Raw genomic sequence first — 21,535 nt, forward strand, 5'->3', positions numbered from 1 at the left:
TCGACGGCTAAATGTTGTTCAGCAGTGGGTGTGCGAGTAGATCGCGTGTCAAAGGGCGTTGACTTGGATCACGCCGCAGCAGCGCCGAAACGAGGTTGCACGCGTCCTCCGAGATGAAAGGGGACATATTCCACGCCTTGACCACGCGACGGACGCCGAGCTGCAGGAAGGCGACGAAGTCGTTGTCTTCCTCCGAGGCTCGATGCACTAGAGGCGACCCCGTCAGCATGATGAAGAGCACAACGCCCAGCGACCACATGTCGGCGGCGACCGGTGCATACGTCTCGCCCGCCACCACCTCGGGCGCCATGTAGTTGGTCTTGCCCACCATTTCAGTGCACATGCGCCTTGCATCGGTGGCGAGTCCGAAGTCCGAGAGCTTGCACACGCCGCCACGCAGGAGCACATTCTCCAGCGACACGTCCCGGTGGGCGATGCCGTTCGAGTGCAGGAAGTGCAGGCCAAGCGTGACCTGTCGAAACAGCCGCAGTGCCTCATGCTCTGGCACTCGGCCGTTCGGCGAGCCACGCACTCGGTCCCAAAGGTCTCCCTCGGAGCAGTGCTCCATGACGGCGAACCAGGACTCGTTGTGCAGGAATTCCTGGCGGAAGTGGACGATGTTGGGGTGCGGTGGCAGCGCCAACAGTTTGGTGATGGCGCGCCGCTCGTGCCACGGGTTGTCGGTATTTGGTTGCACGGCGAGCAGCGTGGTGGCCAGCTCGAGAGAGACCTGTTTGATGGCCACGAGCTCGTCGTCGTTGTGCGTGTCCTCGCAGGCACAGACGGAGCCGTAGAGGGCGTCTCCGATCTTGTGCTTGAGGCGGTAGCGCTGGCGGATCATGGCTTGTCTGGCTTGGTGGTGATAAGTGTGGGCTGGGCACAACTCAGCTTGTTTGGTTGTTGCGGACCAATTTAGGACTGAGCTCTAAGTGCAATGTGGGGCGATGCATCGAGTCCAACTTCAAAGTTCACTACCAAAAGTTCAAGAGCGACAGGTGAGTCAGTCGGCGGTGGCTTCTTTCAGCGGTTCGACTCGAACCGCTGAAAGAAGCCTCGTCGAACTTCGACGAGTTAAAATACTGTACGAGGCACGGGCAAGATACGTCCAGTGTCTTGGATACCGACGGCTAGGGCACCGAAGCTTCACGAAGTTGACCTCTTCAGCGGAGCACTCGTCTTGCGCGGGCATGCTTGCGATCAACCTAGCGAGCTGCTGGCCAAGCACTCAGCATAGTATTTTTGTTCATGCCCGTTAGTCCGCTACGCGAGCTCGTTACGTATACAAAGCCGTTCCAGCAACAACTACGAGCCGTGGCCACAGCTGAGATCGCCGGACACTCCCGCGCGAGCCAGCATGGCGCTGGCGCCCTGCCCGTGCCACCTACTGCACGATTGGATCAGCGGAGCACGGGTGTGGATGCTGACGCCGCAACAGCTTTGCACTGCGTTCACTAAACGCGAGGCGTAAATGCGTTGGCCCTCTTTGACGAAGATACTCGATGCATTAACTCGGTAGTTTTGCTCCTGCTTACAGGAGAGACTGCACGTACACAACTTTCAGCCTGCAGCGCGTTGCAGGAAGCGTGTCCAGAGCGCCTGTTGCGCGCAGCGGCCTTGTTCAAAGCTTGAGAAAAAGTAGAAAAGACGGAGCTTCAACGTCCCGCCAGAGAAACGCAAGTCGTCATCTCCAGCACACTCCCAATCAAATTACAAGGAGCAGCAAACGGATAAGCAAAGCGGATGAAAACACCAGGACTCCACCTCGCCGAGGTGGAGTCCTCGCATCGCGACGTCTGCATCTACATACCACGGGGCAACCGGGCACAGCTTGCATACGCTTTGAAATCTATCGTAGCAGACGAGACCAGGGCTCCACGAGCTCAGACCGCAAATGATTGCACTAGATCCACCACCGGCGGCGCAACGATATCCGCTGACCGGTCAGCACGGCTTATCCCGTTTGCTTGCTCCCGAGCAAATTGCTCAGCGTTCGCGTGTTTGGGCTCTGGCTATCAAATACAGTACTTGCACTTTGTTGCCAGTCTCGCCATGCTGGCCCTCGTTCGTATGTTCCTGTGGCGGAGTTAGTTTCGCAACGGCAAGATCCATAGCGAAGGGTCTCCTGCCGCCAGCAGGCAGGAGACCTCACTTCGAGAAAACACCGCTAAGCAACAAACAAGTTAAAATCTGCTTTCATCGACACGGCTTGTCGCTCCGTCGAAGTCCGTCAAGCCGTCCAACTCCCGCTTCCTCAAGCTGCATCGTGCCACCGCACAATTTGGGGCTTTCTCTACTAGGTTGCTCATTCAGGGGAGAGGGCCACCATATTTGCAACATTGTAGCCTTCCACGAAGGTTATTATGATGAAAGCAGATGCCGTTGAAGACTACAACAGCGTGGGTGAGGAAGAAGCGAGGAAGAAGAGCTCCGAGCCGGTGAGATCGCGCAAGTGCGAGCTGTTTTGGGTAGAAGGCAATCAACGATCTACAACGAGACCAAAGTCTCATGCTCGACTCCGTCACGAAGTTCGCCAATCGCACCGAGCGCCGGCAACAGGACAACTACAAGGAGATCAGGGCAAACCAGGAGCTGCTGCAGCAAGTGATCGAGCAGCTTCAAGAATATGCGCACCAAAATGAAACCCGACAAAGTACACAGGAAGCTGTTATCACGCAACTCCAGTCGGAGGTGGCTACCTTGCGGCAGCAAGTGCAACTGCTATCGGCCAACACGACCAGCACGGGGCAACAAGCAGCAAGTCCTGCAGTCACGATGCCAGCTGCAAGTTCTGCAACTCCTGTAGTCACGGGCATGGACGAGAATTCAGGTGCGGAGTGGGTGGGCGTATGCCTCCCAACACGCCGGTCTACGATAGAAAAGAGCTGGAGACACGACTAGCGACTTGCATCCGACAACATGAAGCTCCAATTTACAGCGGTGAAACAAGTGAGGATATTGAAGTCTATGTCCTCAATATGATCAAGTGGTACGCAGCGATCGGCCTAAATTTTCATCAGCAGGTCGATTATCGCGTCGGAGAACTTATGATGAACCACACCCAAGGGAAAGCAAAGGACTGGTTTCTCCGGGAATATCACGGCGAACAGCGCTGGAGCCACATCATCCGCAAGATGAAGCAACGGTTCGTGACACGCTCCCACCAAGAAGATTTGGTGGCTCAATTCTTTAGCTGCGCGCAAGGCAATCGTTAGTTGGACACGTACAACGATGAATTTCGCCGGCTAGCACGCACGGCAGGCGTCTCTGAGTACATCAAGATACTTCGATACAAACAGGGACTATCGTCTGTGCAACTGCTACATCTTCTCAAGACGAAGTCGTTCGACACGCTAGACGAGCTAATTGAAGCCTCGCGAACGCTGAACCCACGCGAAGTCGCTCGATCGAATGATAAAAGCAGCAAAAGCAGCAAGTCCTTCCCTCCAAAGCAGGATAAGAAGATGGACGCAGCAAAGTGCACGTCGTCGTGGTGCACGGAGAAGGGGCATACTAAAGAGCGCTGCTGGATGCTACACCCCGAGCTGAAGCCGAAATGGCTGAAAGACAACAACAAGAACAAGGGCAAAGGTGCTGCGGCTGTATCCAAAACAAACGCTGAATCCGAGGAAAAGAAGCTGTGGTCTGTTCTCAGCATGATCCAGAGTGACATTGCGAAGCTCAAGGGGGATTTAAACTAGCTGGCCTAAGGGATGGCGTCCTAAGGCCCAACACAGCCACTAGTAGCCGCGAGAATTGGGTCTTTGACCCTGGTACGGCGGCTAATTCGCTCTACTTCCAGCGGCGTACCGAGGAGAAGCCTCTACCAGCAACGTATTTGATAAAAAACGTTAGCTGCGTTCGTGAAGACGAGATTCAGATTGCGAAGACATTCTTTGACGAAGGTGCTGACTTTTGTGGAGTTTCAATGGAGTATGTGGAGAAAATGAACTGGGGTCAGTACGTAAAAGACTTGGGGTTGATGGAGCTGACCTACGCAAAACGGCAAGACGGAATCGATTAAAAATCAAACGATCAAGCTGACAGTCTTCGTCGACAATATCCCAGGTTATACAGCGGACTTCCAGCTCTGTCACATTCCTAACCAGTGCGAATTGATGCTGGGCGTACCCTGGAAGCGCGCGCGGAATCCTGTTATCGACTGGGAGACAGATCGCGTGTATACAAAGGAGGAGTTCGTCAAAGAAGCCCTCAAGCAGTCATCACCGAAGAGCGAGCACGTGGGTAGAAGCTATCACTACTGCAGGCAATTCGGGATGACGAAGGTAATTAATTTCAAGAAAGCTGACAAGCTCGTGCGGCAGAAAGACGTGGATTTCATCGCACTCGTCCCACCCGAGACAATTAACGCACTCTACCAGGAAGTCCTAAATGAGCAAGCTGGGAGTAGCGGGGTAGCTCACGGAGTCAGCAAGAAACAAACCGACAAAGCTCAGCGGCAGCAGACGACGGATATGGACAGCTTCAAAGATAATCCAGTGCCAAGATCCTGGGAACTAAGCTGAAGATGGCGTCAGCTCACCATCAGCGGATGGATGGACAAGTTGAACGACTCAATGCTGTGCTAGCTACTTACCTGCGTCACTATGTGAGCGGCTTCCAGAACGACTGGGACAAGCACCTAGCTCTGGCAGAGTTCGCTTACAACCGTCAATATCAAGCTACAATCCAGATGAGTCCATTCCGTGCTGACTTGGGCTATGAACCTCGCCTACCTGCTGATTTGCACCTGCCAGACGAGCTTCCAGCGACAGCGACCAAATTTGTGGCAGCCCAGCAAGAGATTCTGCGAGATTTACAAGCTAAAGCGCGGCGAGGGGCAGAAAAAATGAAATTGCTGTACGACAGAGGTCGACGGGAGCAGAAGTTTGAAGTCGGTGAAATGGTGCTGATCTCAACTCAAAATCTGACTCCTGCGAATATTGGGGCAGTCCGAAGAAAATTTGCGGCTCGGTGGATTGGACCATACGAGGTCATCGAAGTTCACCATGACGGATCGGCGTACAAGCTCAATTTGCCTAAAGAATTGAGCTTGCACCCCGTGTTTCACACCATGGTCCTGAAAAAATTCCTGAAGGACAAATCCGGTGTCAGTCGCGACACGACCCTTCCACCTGTACGACTTAAGGATGGTTCCGAAGGCCATTTGATCGAGGCCATCATGGGCCATCGCATCTCGAAGAAAGGTGTCGAAGAGTACCAGTGCAAGTGGGTAGGCCGAGACGATGACATCACGTGGGAGCCGACAGAAAATCTGCTCTCGGTGCCAGGATTGATCAGAGAATTCCATCGAAGAGCCAACAATCTGCCAAGCCGAGCATCAGCAAGACTCAAGAACAAGAAACAACAAGGATAACATCAAGTGACATGCATTCAGAGTTACTTCAATTCAGCAGAACGTCCTCTCTGAGGGGCCTCTATTTGTCTTGAAGTTAATCGAGTTTCTTCAGGTCGTGTGGCGGAGTTAGTCCGTTTCGCAACGGCAAGATCCATAGCGAAGGGTCTCCTGCCGCCAGCAGGCAGGAGACCTCACTTCGAGAAAACACCGCTAAGCAACAAACAAGTTAAAATCTGCTTTCATCGACCCGGCTTGTCGCTCCGTCGAAGTCCGTCAAGCCGTCCAACTCCCGCTTCCTCAAGCTGCATCGTGCCACCGCACAATTTGGGGCTTTCTCTACTAGGTTGCTCATTCAGGGGAGAGGGCCACCATATTTGCAACAGTTCCGGTGTGAACTACATGGTGAAGGCCCTTAGCGGAACAAGCTCTATCCAATACTTCAGTTTGTGCGGACGGATCTTGGTGGCTTTAGCTCCCGTCCCAAACGTGGCGCAATAGCGTCGCAGCCTCCGCAGCACCACGCCCCTCGACTTGAGGCTCGAGCTCACATGTCAGCTCAGAGCAGAGCTTCACGTCCAAGTCCAAGCAGCGCCCAAGACCAAGACTCTTGGCCCAAGAGCTCCGAATCGGAGTCAAACAGGACGAGGCTGATTCCGAGGCCGAAAGAGTTGCCAGGAGCCGTTGACAAACGCAGCCAGTATCCCGTGGCGCAGGATCACCCGGCAATTCACCATGGACCGGAGTCCCGAGGGCACTGCCCTCACATGCGCTCCAGAACACCTTCGCTGTCGTCTACACATTGGCATCCTTGTCAGAAGTCCTGGAGCCCTCCGCAGCTTTCCAGCTTAAAGTGAAAGAGTTAAGCCCAAGTCCGAGCCCCCGCTGCCGTGCCCAGCCGATCCTACGTCCCGCTGACGGTTCCGAGGGTCGCTGGACTGCCCGGCCCGGGTTCAGCGCCCAAAGCATTTTCGGGCCCAGCCAGGACGCGCCTGACCTTGCGGTGCGCGAGGCGGCGCACGTTGCCGCAAGCGCGCCGCGTCTGCGACCCGGGCCGCCCGCCGAACAATACCATTTCCTTCGACGGCCGCAATAGCATTTCCGCCGCCGTTAGCACGAACGCTCACAACCGAATCCGCGCTCGACGGCGACAGTGCAGCTCACAGAAGCGCACAACCGACCAACACAGACCCCCCTCCCCTCGCCCCAGCAGCCCGATGCTGTTCGCCGACCGCTTCCGTGCGCGCCGCCCGCTGAGCGAGGCGCTGTACGGGCCCGTGGGGCTCTACGAGGACGCGCAGCGCGGCGACGAGCTGGTGGCCATCAAGCAGGTGTCGCTGGTGCGCGCAATGGCGGCGCTGCGCCGCAGCCGCAACGTGGACAACCCCTGGAGCGAGCACCGCGTGGTGGCGCGCCTCATGGCGCTGCCGCCGCACCCGAACGTCGTGCGCTTCCGCGGCGAGTTCCTGCACGCGCAGGACACGTGGTGCGTGGTCATGGAGTTCTGCCCGGGCGGCGACCTGTGGGACCTGCTGGAGGCCGCGCCCAAGAACCGCCTGCCCGAGCGCGAGGCGCTGCAGCTCTTCGCGCAGTGCGTGCGCGGCGTGCGCTTCCTGCACGCGCACGGCATCGCGCACCGCGACCTGTCGCTGGAGAACGTCTTCTACTGCCGCGGGACGTGCAAGATCGGCGACTTCGGGCTCAGCACGGACGAGCCACTGCGCGGCCGCGGCGAGGCCGTGGGCAAGGCCTACTACATGGCGCCCGAGGTGGTCAACCAGGAGGCGTACGACGCGTTCGCGGCCGACATGTGGTCGCTCGGCATCATGCTCTTCATCATGCTCACGGGCTCGCCGCTCACGTCCAGCGCGTCGCGGCAGAACCGCGCGTTCGGCGCCTTCTGCGAGATGGGCGTGGCCAAGGTCATCGACTCGTGGGGGCTCGCGTCCAGCGTGTCGCCGGCCACGACGACGCTGCTGGACAAGCTGCTCAGCCTCACGCCGAGCGAGTGGCCCACGGCCGACAAGCTAGCAGGGCTTCTGGGATTGGAAGGTGTTGAAGTAGGATCGAATTCTCCATGTGAGTGAATAACGTTATTCGAGTGGAAGTGTAATTATCAAGAAGGACTGTTTTCCCCGTCTCACTAGTTGACACTCGGCTGGATGCCGGACGAAGTGTAAGTTCACCAGGCTGTTCTAGCGCCAAAGCTCCATTAAAGTATTGCGAGAACAGAGAACTCTCCGGCTGAACTCAAATGAGACCTCGTAGTTATGTGCACGCGATCAAACGCAGACTGAGAACTGGGTGGCCAAGGGATGACGACTCCATCCCCAGTCGTCATCTGCAGCAGGAGTACGTATCGAGGCAGCAGTTCAGAGTGCCCAACTCTGTGTGAGAGCCTCGGGAGACTGGAAAGAAGGGTTGATTAACTGCTTCTTTTCTGAAGCTAACTTACATCTTGACTTGCGCTCGTGGGCATGCATCTAACATGTGACTCCACCTTGAAGTTGTTATGTTGCTACAGCAGACATGGTCAACACAACAACTTCAACTTTGACTTGCGTGATGGTGTGGGGTTAGAAAGCGCCCGCACGCCTTTGAATGCATCACTGTCACCCGATGGTCTTACTGAGTTAGTCTACACAAACCCGAGCCTTAGTATGTAACGATCTCAGTTGCTCTGGCCCTAGTGAGCTGCTTGCAAAGTGAGGTGCGTTCAAGATACTTTCGCTCTTATACCTCCCAGTGATATATATGACAGTCGCAAAATCAATTAGGAGTAAGATCGTCGCGCGCTCGAGCTGCTCTAGAGCGAAATCAATCCAGTACTCGATCAAAAAGCTCACCAAGGCGCCACAACTACTCCAGACCGACCCAGCAGTGCATGACAAACAGGCTCGTCTTCCAGCAGAAGATGAACGGTAACAAAATTTGTAGCTTTGACATTTTGTGCGTCCTCTCCGGACTTACCAGCGTCACCTCGAGCTTTTCGTGCGGATTTGCTCTTCAAGCTCAGTCCTGAATTGGCACCGTACCGACCAACGAACGGAAACCATCATGATCCGCCAGCGCTACCGCCTCAAGCACAAGATCGGAGACGCCCTCTACGGCTCCGTCTGTGCCTGCGAGGACACGCACAACGACGACGAGCTCGTGGCCATCAAACAGGCCTCTCTCGAGCTGGCCACCACGCTGCTCGCCGTGCAACCGAACGCCGACAACCCGTGGCACGAGCGACGCGCCATCACCAAACTGCTGGCGCTGCCGCCGCACCCCAATATCGTCCACTTCCGCCAGGAATTCCTGCACAACGAGTCCTGGTTCGCCGTCATGGAGCACTGCTCCGAGGGAGACCTCTGGGACCGAGTGCGTGGCTCGCCGAACGGCCGAGTGCCGGAGCATGAGGCACTGCGGCTGTTCCGCCAGGTCACGCTCGGCCTGCACTTCCTGCACTCGAACGGCATCGCGCACCGAGATGTGTCGCTCGAGAACGTGTTGCTGCGCGACGGTGTGTGCAAGCTCTCGGACTTCGGACTCGCCACTGATGCTGATCGCACGTGCGTCGGAGCATTGGGCAAGGCTAACTACATGGCCCCTGAGGTGGTGGCGGGCGAGGCATATGCGCCTGTCGCCGCCGACATGTGGTCACTGGGCATTGTGCTCTTCATGATGCTGACCGGGTCGCCGTTAGTGAACCAGGCGTCGGAAAGTGAGACCGATTTTGCCGGCTTCCTCCAGCTCGGAGTCCGTGGCGTGATCAAGGCATGGAAAGTGCCGTCTGATGTTTCCGAGGAGGTGTGCGAGCTTATGTCAGCGTTGTTGCGATGTGATCCAGTGGAACGCCCGTCGACTTCCGATCTGCTCGCGCACCCGTTGCTGCTGGAGTAATTGGCGTCCAAACGACCCGGTGGGACTGTGCTACGCGACTGCGGTATGGTGTAGTTGGATACAGAGGTGAATGCGGCATTACACCCGTGTCAATGCTGTTAATAGTGGTCAAACATGGTTTCACACGCCACACATAAATTGGTTTGGCTACCGTGTCTTTTTGTGATATTTCCCCCCGCCATGCTCACAATATGAATCATCGATGAAATCCAACACGACGTGCGCAAACTCTGGACCATGCGATACACGCAGATCCAGCACATGTTGAACACGATAGTTTGTTCGATTCTTTGAAGTGGTACACGTAGGATGCCGGCACTGTTGCCAGCACAGCTCATTCGCTTCACTTGCCCATGCTTCTCGGATAACTTGCTATCTTGCTCGCCGAATCTGCTCGCGCCGCGGTTCAAAGCCATCGCTGCGCACGAAGCATAAGCCTTCTTGCCTTGAAGCATCGCAGTAAGTCGTATGATCAAATGGCAGACGTACTTCGGGACAAGACTTAATCTGACGAGCATGAAATTCACCGCGTAAAGTCACAGGAACCTGTCGACTTGAGACGCCAAACATCTTATTCTGCTACGTTCCATGCACAAAGTAGACCAGGCTAAGAGCAAAGCGAAAATCGGAGCCTGACGCACGTTAGTCTGCCAAGTCTTGCTTAGTCTCCACGCCGCCACGCGCGGCAAGAGAAATGAGGCTGAGCGCCGCTCCCACCGCTACAAGCTGTTGTTCGAAAATCTGAGAAAAGGTAGAAGCTTCAACGTTTCATCATGTGCAACAGGGTCCCAATTCAATTTCAGTACTGCATCGTTTGCGCTTCGTTTTTTATCTTGCCTTTCTAACCTCCCGCCCACTCGCCACCAAACATTTTTAATTGCCCCCCCCGCCCTTGCGCAGAACGCCACGCGCGTGAGCAGGGAGCGGATCCTGCAGTTGGATCAGAGCGCAGGTATTCCGCGCGTGATGCCCTCGTGCCTCCGTACGGCGCTGATAGCGCGGGCATTATTCATCGATAGCGGTTTCGTGCGCCACCAGCGCCTCGGTTGCCAGTGTGGCAGTGTCCCTATGGTGGCTGGATTCACCAGGAAACACTTTTGATCGCATTTGGCGCTTGTCTTGGCCACTGCCTCCGGCTCTCGCAGCAGCGTGCCCCTTATGGCCCTGGAGTCGAGCATCGAGTCTTCCAGCATCAACCAAGGTTTAAGCAAAGGAGATTAAGCGGAACATTGGGCACGTTATCTACATTCAATTGACTTGCGAAAACGTAAGATGGATTCTGCGACGGTATCAAGGCACAATTTGATTGGCTAAAAGTTTATTGAAGTGCCATACATAGGTACAGAGGTCCCGTGCAGTCCGGCAGGCAACATCGACTAAGCGGTGACTGCAACAGTCGACAGCCGAGTTCTAGGCGGCGACTTCACGAGCTACCAGGTTTGTGTTTGTTGTTGCTAAATGGCTATAAAACTTACGCTAACAACTTTGGTTTTAGGATACCCTGTACGCCAGCAAGGTTTGCTAGCTTTACGCTCCATTGCACTACTGCGATCAGCTCGACTGTACTAACACGAATGTAAATGGGTGTACTGTTTGATTATAGCTACTACTAGCTTGCCAATCTCGGACACTCGGATTGGCTTGTGTGTCCCTGAGGCTTGGGCGGCTGACTGTCTTCTTCGTTTCGCTCTTGATCGGCTTGTCGGATGAGTCTCAAAACAGTTGTAAGCTTAAGCTGTTCAGCTCTTCGCTTACGTTTGCTTGGCTTTAACCGCAGTGTACCGTATCCTATGTTGAAAAGCTCAATAGCGTGTTTCTTGTCACGGATTTCTGGCATAGGTGCGTCCAGCTTGGCCTCGATCCCATTCATAATGTGCCGCATCATAATTGACCATTCTGACAGCGTCGCTTTTATCTGCGGTGTATCCAGGTCGTCCGATGGTATTCCTTTGTACGGGGGGTAGTTGAGCTTTGGATTTCCGAACCACCATAGCATCCATGCCCCAAGGGGATCGATACTCGGAAAACTAAATTCTCTAGGTAGCACATGAAATTTCCCGCCCCAGACATGATACTGGTGCACTGGAACTGGCGCTGGCACTACGGCGTTGATCGACGGACGTTGTTGGAGCCCAACTTCGTCTAACAACGATCGAATTTCATCACGCAATAACTCTCTCGTAATATTGCCCGCTGTCACACCCTTTTTCTCAAGTACATGCTCCATTCTCTGCCCCAGTTTGCCAGGCAGCTCATCAATTGACCTTTGCTGCTGGTCAAGCTTCTTGTATAGCTCAATATAGGGCGGTATCCCCGTTGGTCGCATCCAGACAGACTCTCCAGCTACTAGTTGGCCTTCAAGCGTCCTAAGGACAGTGGGGCTTGTAAAAAAATGTGTCGAAAGTAATGCATGGGTGGCCGGTAAATGCTTTGCAAATATTGCGCGTGATGCACGAGTGATGCTAGGCACAACCGCAAAATTCCTGCCATATTCGCTTCGCGAGAGAGAACCGGAAACATAGTCTCCACGCACGATTTCACATTTTTATCGGGGCCATCCTGAAAATGGGGCGGTAAAGTAGCGAACTTAGAGTCATTTACGGGAAGTCCTGCCACTACTCGCCCCAGGAATTGATCCCCTGCGGCTTCATAACGGAAATAGCGATCTTGAACTCCACCGAGGCTCCGCAGCGAAGACACACACTCACGATCGAGGGACCGCCTGTACTTCCTCCACAAGCGAATGTAGCCACTCCTTTGCGCACCGAGTGCGTACCGTAACTTTTACCAGCGTCTCCTTGCTTCAAAAGGTTAGTCAGCACCTTGCTAAATCGTAGCTTCTGGTTAGAGCCTGGAAATAGTGCCCCCGGTTCCAATCGAGGGTGGCATGCAAGATAAATTGCCAAGGCAGTCACCCAGCACGTTGATGGGCTCAGCGGGTTCGCGTACAGGTGGCGTGGATCACGGGGCCCTGAACCCTCCTGGTTAGTCTTCGTCTTCACAAATATTACTCCAACGCTATCATCTTTCGCCACGAGATGCTGACTTTGGAGAGTCTGGACCGACATTGAGCGACACATCAAATTCCACTGCGAAGTAAAAAAAAAGATGCGAAAACCCGCCATCACCCGCCACGAGAGTCGAATTGCACAACTCCTTATAAAGGGAGTACGTGAGTGGCTGCTTTCCTGATGCCTTTGGGGTGCTAGTCTGGTCCTGATCAGCCTCCATCCGCTTCATACCGGAGAACAGTTGCTTCATATCATCGTCGTACTCAGGAGGCAGCGCCACGCGCTTCACGCGATAAAGATCCTTGATAGCACTTCGGTACCCGCTCAGCGTAGCCGTCTTCACAGAGGCGCTCTTGAACACCAGAAAACGCTCAAAAACACTCGGTGTAAACTCACTTAGATTAATGTCATCATCAGCGTCGAAAAACCTGGCGATGTTCTCATCCTCCTTAGCGAGCTCGCTCCTGATCCACTTCTTAATCCCGTTGAGGCTGCTCTTGTACTTTTCTCTTGTTTGCTTGGTGACGCATGCATCGCGTATCGCCTCGACGTCAGCATGACTGGTACTCCGCGCTGGAGCAAAAGTGTGTTGCGAGCCTCCATCACTCATGTTGCTGCTGGGTCGATGTTCTTTGTGTGTTGCTGTCAAATTTTAGCCAATGAAGGACTTGATGTAAGCGTCGGCGGCTCCCGCTTACGTTTGCTCAGAAGAACTGGATGGCAACAGTCGCATAATGAAAGCCAGTCAAATCCCGTGAGGAAAAAACATTTCCTGCAAAATGTCAGCTGTCCACGCCGACGACTTCGCAGGAACCCCTATATGCTACCAGTCCGTTCCAAATCTATTGATATGTACCACTATTTAGCTTGTTCCTAAACTATAGGAAAATACTAGTACTAGTTTCACTATGGCCAGAATCTGCAGATCGATCGAGAGGAGGCAGAAATGAGGCAGTAGTAACAGAGCACTTGATGCACCGTGGAAGTCGTCCCTCCCGCGCAAGCTTCGACTTCGACATGTGTCGAATCTTGAATGTGTTGTCACCACCAGCAGCAACACAATCGTTCATCACGCATTGGAGCGTCAAGAAGCCCGCGTCCAGTGTTGCCGGCGGCAGCTCGTCCAGCGCCACCTTCACGTTGGCCACCAGGTCGTCGAGGGTGTGGGCGGCCATTCGCTCTTGTCGCGACTGTAGGGCGTTGAAGACAGCAAGATCCAATACGTTCATATCAGGGCTGTTAGGCGGTTGGAACCGCAAGTGTACATCGCACCCGGAGGCGTTTACTGCCTGCCTCCACGCCATGTCATCTGGCTGGATATGCGGGGAGGCGTTGTCTTGCTGCACGGTGACACGCCTCCCGTCCGCCGCACCCGGAAACTTTGCTTGGATCGACGGGAGCACGTGCTCCACCAGCATCTTGCGGTAGGTCTCCTTGTTGACGGCCACCGGATATGGCACCAGCGTTCCAGCGGGGCGATTGCGACTGCTTCGTTTCGCTGGCTCGTGTGTCAAAAACGCCCAGACCCCCAGCTTTCCATCAAATAACTTGCCCGTGATGGGGTCATGGCGCGGGCGGGCTACTGCTGCTAGCATCATCACATTGGGAATATGACGCTTGCTCTTGAGTCGATGCACAGGCTTGGGCTCGTCCGGTAGAAGCACGAAGCGACGCTTCACCTTGCAGAGATAGAAAAGTTTTTCATCCACGTGGACTACATCTTCCATGTCACTGAAATGATGCGTTGCTGCACTTACGTGCCCCACAATAAATGCAATCCTCGACTTCTTGTTGTCGTCCGACAGCATGGGCTTGGCAACGGACGTCTCCACACGGAGCTTCCCGATGCTCACCTGTCGGAACAGCGTGGTTGGTGGGAGGAAACAGGCTTGGGCACCACGCGGTAGGGCGCCGACTGTCGCTCGGTTGAGGAGGGCCGACACCACGAGGGCACGTTCCGCGTCCGAAAGGTGCTTGGTCTTGGGGTGCGAGGTCTTGTTGGGGTGCGACATCGAGTAGCTTGTTGGGTTTGGTAGGTGGGTGCTTGGTCGGGGAGGGGCGAAATCGTTAATGGCAGTGGTGGCTTCTTCATCGATGAAAGCATCATTGGAGCTTAAGCGCTTCCCCTGGCGCCAATTTTTCGAGCTGTGCGGAGCTCTGCACACCAGTCAAACCGCTATGAGCAGGCGGTTGCATTACTACCAATCACACGGGCATACAACTATTTTTAACCAATTGCGAGCCAAACGTGCTCAAACCTCCAGTAGATCTGGAACGGACTGGTACTTACGAAAGCGAAGGAATCATTTATTGCTACGCTACGCTATATATAGTCTACGTACAGCTCTATCAGTTCGTCGGCCGTGGGCCGCTCGCTCGGCGTGAGGCTGAGCAGCTTGTCCAGCAGCGTCGTCGTGGCCGGCGACACGCTGGACGCGAGCCCCCACGAGTCGATGACCTTGGCCACGCCCATCTCGCAGAAGGCGCCGAACGCGCGGTTCTGCCGCGACGCGCTGGACGTGAGCGGCGAGCCCGTGAGCATGATGAAGAGCATGATGCCGAGCGACCACATGTCGGCCGCGAACGCGTCGTACGCCTCCTGGTTGACCACCTCGGGCGCCATGTAGTAGGCCTTGCCCACGGCCTCGCCGCGGCCGCGCAGTGGCTCGTCCGTGCTGAGCCCGAAGTCGCCGATCTTGCACGTCCCGCGGCAGTAGAAGACGTTCTCCAGCGACAGGTCGCGGTGCGCGATGCCGTGCGCGTGCAGGAAGCGCACGCCGCGCACGCACTGCGCGAAGAGCTGCAGCGCCTCGCGCTCGGGCAGGCGGTTCTTGGGCGCGGCCTCCAGCAGGTCCCACAGGTCGCCGCCCGGGCAGAACTCCATGACCACGCACCACGTGTCCTGCGCGTGCAGGAACTCGCCGCGGAAGCGCACGACGTTCGGGTGCGGCGGCAGCGCCATGAGGCGCGCCACCACGCGGTGCTCGCTCCAGGGGTTGTCCACGTTGCGGCTGCGGCGCAGCGCCGCCATTGCGCGCACCAGCGACACCTGCTTGATGGCCACCAGCTCGTCGCCGCGCTGCGCGTCCTCGTAGAGCCCCACGGGCCCGTACAGCGCCTCGCTCAGCGGGCGGCGCGCACGGAAGCGGTCGGCGAACAGCATCGGGCTGCTGGGGCGAGGGGAGGGGGGTCTGTGTTGGTCGGTTGTGCGCTTCTGTGAGCTGCACTGTCGCCGTCGAGCGCGGATTCGGTTGTGAGCGTTCGTGCTAACGGCGGCGGAAATGCTATTGCGGCCGTCGAAGGAAATGGTATTGTTCGGCGGGCGGCCCGGGTCGCAGACGCGGCGCGCTTGCGGCAACGTGCGCCGCCTCGCGCACCGCAAGGTCAGGCGCGTCCTGCTGGGCCCGAAAATGCTTTGGGCGCTGAACCCGGGCCGGGCAGTCCAGCGACCCTCGGAACCGTCAGCGGGACGTAGGATCGGCTGGGCACGGCAGCGGGGGCTCGGACTTGGGCTTAACTCTTTCACTTTAAGCTGGAAAGCTGCGGAGGGCTCCAGGACTTCTGACAAGGATGCCAATGTGTAGACGACAGCGAAGGTGTTCTGGAGCGCATGTGAGGGCAGTGCCCTCGGGACTCCGGTCCATGGTGAATTGCCGGGTGATCCTGCGCCACGGGATACTGGCTGCGTTTGTCAACGGCTCCTGGCAACTCTTTCGGCCTCGGAATCAGCCTCGTCCTGTTTGACTCCGATTCGGAGCTCTTGGGCCAAGAGTCTTGGTCTTGGGCGCTGCTTGCAAGCGGCTGGGCGGTGGTGTGATGCTGATGACAATCTGATCGAGCTGACGTTGCCATCTCGCCCGATGGTTAACATGCTGTAAGCACCGTCTCGCTGCCGATCGCACTCCGTACCGGCACACCGGTCTTGTGGACTGCAGCGCGCGCCCGACTTGGCCTCGCCTAGATTCTTGCCGCTGACGAAGGCAAGGCTTTCTTTCCGCAGCGTTCGTCTGCATCCGTTTCAAAACGCGTGGCCACCAACTCCTTTCTTGCGTCCCAGCGCGTGCGGCGCCTTGCTCGCACCAAGCAGCAGCAGGTGGCGACCCGCAGCAAGGTCACCAACCTTTGGTCACGAAACGCGCCCATGGCGAACGCGGCAAAGCGCAGGTGGCACCTCCCGCGTATCAGCGAGCCAAGCAAGCTTTGCACTTCAACATCGCTGCCGCAACATCTGCGCAACGTAAGAACTGCAACTTCACCTGATCCAAGATCACCTATTAAGCAGCATAATCCTTTATAATCGCATACCCGAGCAATGGTGTCGCTTTCCTTCTCTTGGGACAGGTTCACGAGTACTCGCATTAGGCAAGAAGAAGACGAACGGGAGGTGACGAAGGAGGAGAAACATGCCAGTTCAAGCAACAGAGGTACTTTCAGATGAGGATGTCCGCAACATCTTGAATGGGTGGACGGAACTCGACCCGGAACATGTCGACCTCTACGTCTCGAGCGGCGTGGGCCGGACGCTGATCCACCTGGAGCGGAGCGGGTTCGAGTGTTCTGAAGAAGAGTATTTGCTGTGTCCGGATACAAACAACGAGCCGTCGAAGGCGTATTTGCATGGTGGCAACTTCGCGCTGCCTCCTGGAACCCCCGGCCACACTCCGTGGCCAGGTCATTGCGCGCCGGCTGATGGAACTGCGTTGGCTCACTTGCCCGCAGATGTGGATGCGTCCCCTCCCTTCGCACTCGGTCGGTTCATCGTCGAGCGGATCGCCACCGCAGTGGACCTGACGAACGGGACAAGCTTGGACGTGATTCTTTTGCCGAAGTTGGGGGTGTTCTCCTACATTTGTATTGCTGTGCAGGATTCGCTGCAGTTTAGACGCCGGGGCGTTCTCACGGCCGCGGATTTCGGCGTTCCTGTCGAGCCTCAGTTGGTCCGCGCATTCCTCCTTGGGAATGTCAAGGAGCATCCGGACAATCAAGTACACTTTACCAGGTGTTAAGTGCCGCGACTCAGAGCTTCATTCAACGTTAGTTGGGGAGCTCTAAGGTTGGAAGACAGCTTCCGCGCAGGAATATAAGCCATGGCTGCTGCTTTCACGTTTTAGTATGCTGTCAAGGGCAAGTCTTCCAATGCTGTAGCCCTCCACTTCAACATCCTTGCTGCAACATTTGCGCAACATAAACTCCAAGCCCCCCTTTAACTCGCATTATCATGGCTAGATTACTTCCACCCACACCTAGACTACGGGCTTCACCGTGTGAGCAGGTTCGGACCTCGAGGGCCCCCGGACTCACGCTTTCTACGAGCTAGTCATCTCTACGTCGAGGCCGCCGCAAATAGTCGGGTCTTGGCCGCCCATGTGCGAGCTCTTCCGTGACGAGCATCAGATTGCGGGCCGCATTCTCGTCGCGGTCCCAGTACATCCTGCAGGTGCTGTTGGTACAGTGCAGGACGTTCCGGGACCTTGTCGCGCGAGGGTGTGCTGGCACGCCGCGTGCTTGAGGCGCTGGGGGCGGGGGCTCCTCTTCCGGCTCGGCTCGTCGTCGCCTCCCAAACTCCGTCTCCGCTAGATCGCTGTGGCACGCGAAGCACTTCTTGCTCGTGAAGTACTCGTCGATCAGGCGTACGGTAGCGCGTCTGGACAGCTCCTTCTCAAAGCCCTTCAGCGGGGGCACTGCGTTGCCGCGGAGGCCTCTTGGGTTGTTAAACTCGCCGACACCGACGAGCGTAGAGTCGTCGGGCACAGGAACCACGCGAGCTGCCACGTAGCCGAGCGCCTTGAACTTGTACACGTAGTTTCGGAATCGCCACCGCCGAAACGCGTGAGTGGAGCTGAAGTCGATCAGGAAGTTCACGTGTTTCCAGAAGTAGGAGAGCCACACCCAGTAGTCTTGCGTCGAGGCGCACCGGAAGGAGGGCATGTTTGCGAGTAGTGCTGCGTACACCGGCTCCCATTGCTTCAGGTTCTCGAACCAGTACTAGCGGTGGTTAAACCCGGCCAGATGTCGGTACTCCTTCGTCGAGCATGACGCCGACGTGACGTCATGCTGCCGTGCGCGTCCGTGTTGCTGCTTGGGTCGCTGGTGTCGTCGAAATTCTCGCCAGGTTTCCGGTCCGTTCAACGCCCGCTGCTTCAGCTTGAGACGGGGCTGACGCTTCCTGCGGCGCCGCATCCGGAGCCTCCACTTGGGCGACGCAGAATTCCGAGTCCGCTTGATCTTCCTGAAGCGGTAAAAACGTGGGGGTGGAACGTCGCGTCAGCCTCCGTACGCCTTGATGCCGTAGCACACATGTTGCGTATTCCAGGGTCGTCTCCGATGATACGCGTTGGCCGATAGTCCCGAGGAAGCCGAGGTTGAAAGTCGAGACAGTTTGAAAGCGGGGGGCCTTGTCTGGGGTTGAGCTCGCGAGTGAGGTGGATGCACGCTTCGTAGCCGTTCGTCGAGATGAGGTGGTCAAACCGCCATCGCCCTGTTTCGAACTTGCGAGCGTTGACCAGGCGCCGCCAGGCTTCGTCTTTAACTTCGGAAAACTCGGACATCTTGGGGTAGCGTAGAGCACCGCGCTCCGTTCTGCGCATGAAGCCTTTCAGAGGGTCCAGGTCGGGGCGACCTTGTTTTTTTCAGGTGTTCACGCAGTCGATGCCAGGTATCCAGTAACACCGAAGTCGAGATGGCCATGTGAACCGGTACGAACTCCGTGGTGAGCGGCAGTAGGGAAAACAGCCGGATGCCGCGGCGTCGCTCCTCCTTATCGTCAATGTGGGCCGCGATATACTTCAGCATCTCGTACTGACGCTCGAAGAAGTAGGCTTTATCCTTCTCGATGTTTTTCGCAGTTGGCTGGGTTTTCAGAAATTCGCGGAGGTGGGCGGCAGCCTCTTGAATCGGACCGGACACGCCGCCGACGAATTCGTACGCCTCCTTGAATTGCCAGTACATCTCGCTGTTCGAGGCAATGTTGAAGCGAAGCTTGCAGTATGACACCGTGCGCTTGTAGTACTGCTCCTTCAGCATGACCTTGGCGTTGGTGAGCATCTCCTCGGCCATGGCGTTTTTTGACGCGCTCCAGTTAGCAATACGGGGTTGCTCGTAGCCTGCCGTCTCCGCGCGAGAGTTCCGGTACTGCACGATGGTACGGTATAGCTCCGGGTCCTCCCGTTCACTTGAAGCCGATAAATGACGTATACCAGCCCCGGATAGACATCTGTCGAAATACGTCCGTTCTAAAGCCGGTAGAGGGAGATCCTCTTCGATACACCGTAGAAAGTGTAGATTGCTTAGTCGGGACCCCTCCATCCAGATCTGGTGCAGCGTACGCACGCTCCGCTCGATCTCGGCAACGAATTCGGCGATGGCGGCTTTCCTGCCGTCGTCGGGAGGGTTCACGAGCACGGAAGCCAGCTTGCACTTGACTATCGTCACTTCAGGGTCTTCGCAGAGATGAGTTTCGCTCAGCAGGAAGCACACTTCCTCGTAGGCCGTCATGTTGGTCCGTTGTCGTTTGGTAGGCCGCAGCCTAGGCCCGGGCTCGCCGCTTGTTGCGGGTGCGGGGCATGGGGAGGGATTTGTAGCGTACGCGAGGCGGTGGAGTCTTGAGTAGGCACGGAGGCGCAAAAGGTGAAGTGGGAACGCCGGGGGCGCTCTTCGTAGAAGCATCGCGCTCGCAGCATTCGAGGGCTACGCACCCTTAATGTGCGGTGCTGATGTGGGTGAGTTCCTTCCACCAGGGTTATGGACCCTTAATGTCCAACCACGGCACCGACAACGAGGACGAGTTCAAGGCCTTTATCGGCCAAGTGGACGATGACAAGAGCGGGGGTATCACATACGAGGAGTTCCTCTACGTGTTCCAGGAGATCAAGCTGGCGCAGCTCTTCAGCCAGGACTTTGTCGACGCTCTCTCGAAGGAATACACCAAGGTCTACGGCAACGACTTGCCGGTTGCAAGGCGGCTCGGATCAATCGAGTACTCGCCTGACCGCATTCGCAGCGCGTACACGACCGAAGGCGTTGAGAGGTTCATGTACTCGAAGCGGCCGAACTGGGCCAGTGTGCGGTGGATCAACGTGGAAGGAACGGACCCACTCATGATGCGCCGCCTGGCAGTGCGATATCGACTGCACCCACTGGCAGTGGAAGACACGCTGGACGCCGACCTGGAGCGCCCCAAGTACGAGCACTACGACGAAGACTCGTCTTTGATCCTCCAAACGGTTCACGCGCGTGATCTGGAGAAGGCGCTGGAGTACCAGAGCATGTATCGCGCGTCGCTGTACGTCCGAGACAATGCCGTCTCCCCGTTTGAAGGTATGAGCAAGGCTGAGCTGGAGAGGAGACTCGATGAACTCGCTATGGGGCGCATCATGGCGCCGCCTGAACAGCTGAGCTTGTACATTATGGACAACGTCGTCATTAGCGTCCAGGAGTCGCCTAGCACCCTGTGGCCGACTCTGAAGCAGCGACTAGACACTTCGTACTCCAAGGTCCGACAGAACGGGACGGCGTTCTTGGTCTACTCCATCGTGGACGTGTGCGTGGATGAGCTTTCCCCCATCGCCCACACATACGGAGCCAAGGTAGCGATGCTTTCTCGCCTTATGTGCCACGATCCACGTGGCTTCGACGTCGATCGGCTCGCAAAATGCTCCAAGGAAATCAAGGGACTCAAACTATTGTGCAAACCACTACGCGAGATGATCACGCAGCTCATGGAGTCCGACGATTTTGAAGGCGAGACGTTGCGGTACTTCCGGGACGTGCAGGACCACGTGACAGTCATTGACGAGACTTGCGACCGCCTCCTGGACCGCTGTCGGAGCCTGGTGGACGACTTCCACAACGTACGCCATACGAAGTGAGCTACACGCTGACGCTCGTGGCCACCGTGTTCCTGCCGGCGCAGTTCCTCACCGGTCTTTACGGCATGAACTTTGTCAACATGCCCGAGCTGCAGTACGAGCACGCCTACATGATCTGGTGGGGCGTCGTGACGACCATCGCTAGCGGGACCACCTCCTACTTTAAGTTCTACAAGAAGTGGCTAGAGTTTGATCAAATTTTCGCAGCAGCGACCCAGCGGCACGTGACCCGTGCACCATTCGCGAGCAACCTAGCGCTTTGACTAACGTGAGCTCAACGCGAGCGTGTGAAATGCAGATACCAGTTACGGCGTGAGATTTCCGCTCCTTGCAATGCGGTGGTGGCTGATCAAGGTGACCATACAATCATCAACTCCTGTTTGCCTACCAACTTCTCCGCAAACTGACCAAGGCAC

The 21,535-nt window shown here is 56.4% G+C and overlaps 11 protein-coding genes across 11 annotated transcripts; 5 read left to right on the plus strand and 6 right to left on the minus strand.

The window, feature by feature from the left end:
* Positions 1-7: 7 nt before the first annotated feature.
* Positions 8-841, minus strand: PHYSODRAFT_332656 (hypothetical protein; the record flags this gene model as incomplete). The annotated part of the gene is made up of 1 exon (XM_009529691.1): positions 8-841. The coding sequence occupies one exon, from the start codon at positions 839-841 to the stop codon at positions 8-10; it is 834 nt and encodes a 277-aa protein (XP_009527986.1).
* A 1,519-nt stretch (positions 842-2,360) lies between these two features.
* Positions 2,361-3,698, plus strand: PHYSODRAFT_332657 (hypothetical protein; the record flags this gene model as incomplete). The annotated part of the gene is made up of 4 exons (XM_009529692.1): positions 2,361-2,435; positions 2,470-2,827; positions 2,899-3,146; positions 3,213-3,698. 4 exons carry the CDS (start codon positions 2,361-2,363, stop codon positions 3,696-3,698), a joined length of 1,167 nt encoding a protein of 388 aa, XP_009527987.1.
* A 2,872-nt stretch (positions 3,699-6,570) lies between these two features.
* PHYSODRAFT_498049 (hypothetical protein) lies at positions 6,571-7,440 on the plus strand (the record flags this gene model as incomplete). Its single annotated transcript, XM_009529693.1, has 1 exon — positions 6,571-7,440. One exon carries the CDS (start codon positions 6,571-6,573, stop codon positions 7,438-7,440), a length of 870 nt encoding a protein of 289 aa, XP_009527988.1.
* Positions 7,441-8,410: 970 nt separating this feature from the next.
* Positions 8,411-9,241, plus strand: PHYSODRAFT_255505 (hypothetical protein; the record flags this gene model as incomplete). Its single annotated transcript, XM_009529694.1, has 1 exon — positions 8,411-9,241. The coding sequence occupies one exon, from the start codon at positions 8,411-8,413 to the stop codon at positions 9,239-9,241; it is 831 nt and encodes a 276-aa protein (XP_009527989.1).
* A 1,609-nt stretch (positions 9,242-10,850) lies between these two features.
* On the minus strand, positions 10,851-11,126 carry PHYSODRAFT_503825 (hypothetical protein; the record flags this gene model as incomplete). Its single annotated transcript, XM_009529695.1, has 1 exon — positions 10,851-11,126. The coding sequence occupies one exon, from the start codon at positions 11,124-11,126 to the stop codon at positions 10,851-10,853; it is 276 nt and encodes a 91-aa protein (XP_009527990.1).
* On the minus strand, positions 11,127-11,300 carry PHYSODRAFT_373870 (hypothetical protein; the record flags this gene model as incomplete). The annotated part of the gene is made up of 1 exon (XM_009529696.1): positions 11,127-11,300. A coding segment is annotated over one exon (174 nt), but the record flags the coding sequence as incomplete, so codon positions are not given.
* A 452-nt stretch (positions 11,301-11,752) lies between these two features.
* PHYSODRAFT_403041 (hypothetical protein) lies at positions 11,753-12,219 on the minus strand (the record flags this gene model as incomplete). Its single annotated transcript, XM_009529697.1, has 2 exons — positions 11,753-11,886; positions 11,979-12,219. Coding segments are annotated over 2 exons (375 nt in total), but the record flags the coding sequence as incomplete, so codon positions are not given.
* A 2,356-nt stretch (positions 12,220-14,575) lies between these two features.
* PHYSODRAFT_503900 (hypothetical protein) lies at positions 14,576-15,415 on the minus strand (the record flags this gene model as incomplete). Its single annotated transcript, XM_009529698.1, has 1 exon — positions 14,576-15,415. The coding sequence occupies one exon, from the start codon at positions 15,413-15,415 to the stop codon at positions 14,576-14,578; it is 840 nt and encodes a 279-aa protein (XP_009527993.1).
* Positions 15,416-16,655: 1,240 nt separating this feature from the next.
* On the plus strand, positions 16,656-17,258 carry PHYSODRAFT_332662 (hypothetical protein; the record flags this gene model as incomplete). Its single annotated transcript, XM_009529699.1, has 1 exon — positions 16,656-17,258. The coding sequence occupies one exon, from the start codon at positions 16,656-16,658 to the stop codon at positions 17,256-17,258; it is 603 nt and encodes a 200-aa protein (XP_009527994.1).
* Positions 17,259-17,658: 400 nt separating this feature from the next.
* PHYSODRAFT_462609 (hypothetical protein) lies at positions 17,659-18,042 on the minus strand (the record flags this gene model as incomplete). The annotated part of the gene is made up of 2 exons (XM_009529700.1): positions 17,659-17,722; positions 17,816-18,042. Coding segments are annotated over 2 exons (291 nt in total), but the record flags the coding sequence as incomplete, so codon positions are not given.
* Positions 18,043-20,003: 1,961 nt separating this feature from the next.
* On the plus strand, positions 20,004-21,382 carry PHYSODRAFT_301387 (hypothetical protein; the record flags this gene model as incomplete). The annotated part of the gene is made up of 2 exons (XM_009529701.1): positions 20,004-21,101; positions 21,164-21,382. 2 exons carry the CDS (start codon positions 20,004-20,006, stop codon positions 21,380-21,382), a joined length of 1,317 nt encoding a protein of 438 aa, XP_009527996.1.
* Positions 21,383-21,535: the final 153 nt, after the last annotated feature.

This window comes from Phytophthora sojae, assembly GCF_000149755.1.
Source record: "Phytophthora sojae unplaced genomic scaffold PHYSOscaffold_4, whole genome shotgun sequence".
Lineage (NCBI taxonomy): Eukaryota > Oomycota > Peronosporomycetes > Peronosporales > Peronosporaceae > Phytophthora > Phytophthora sojae.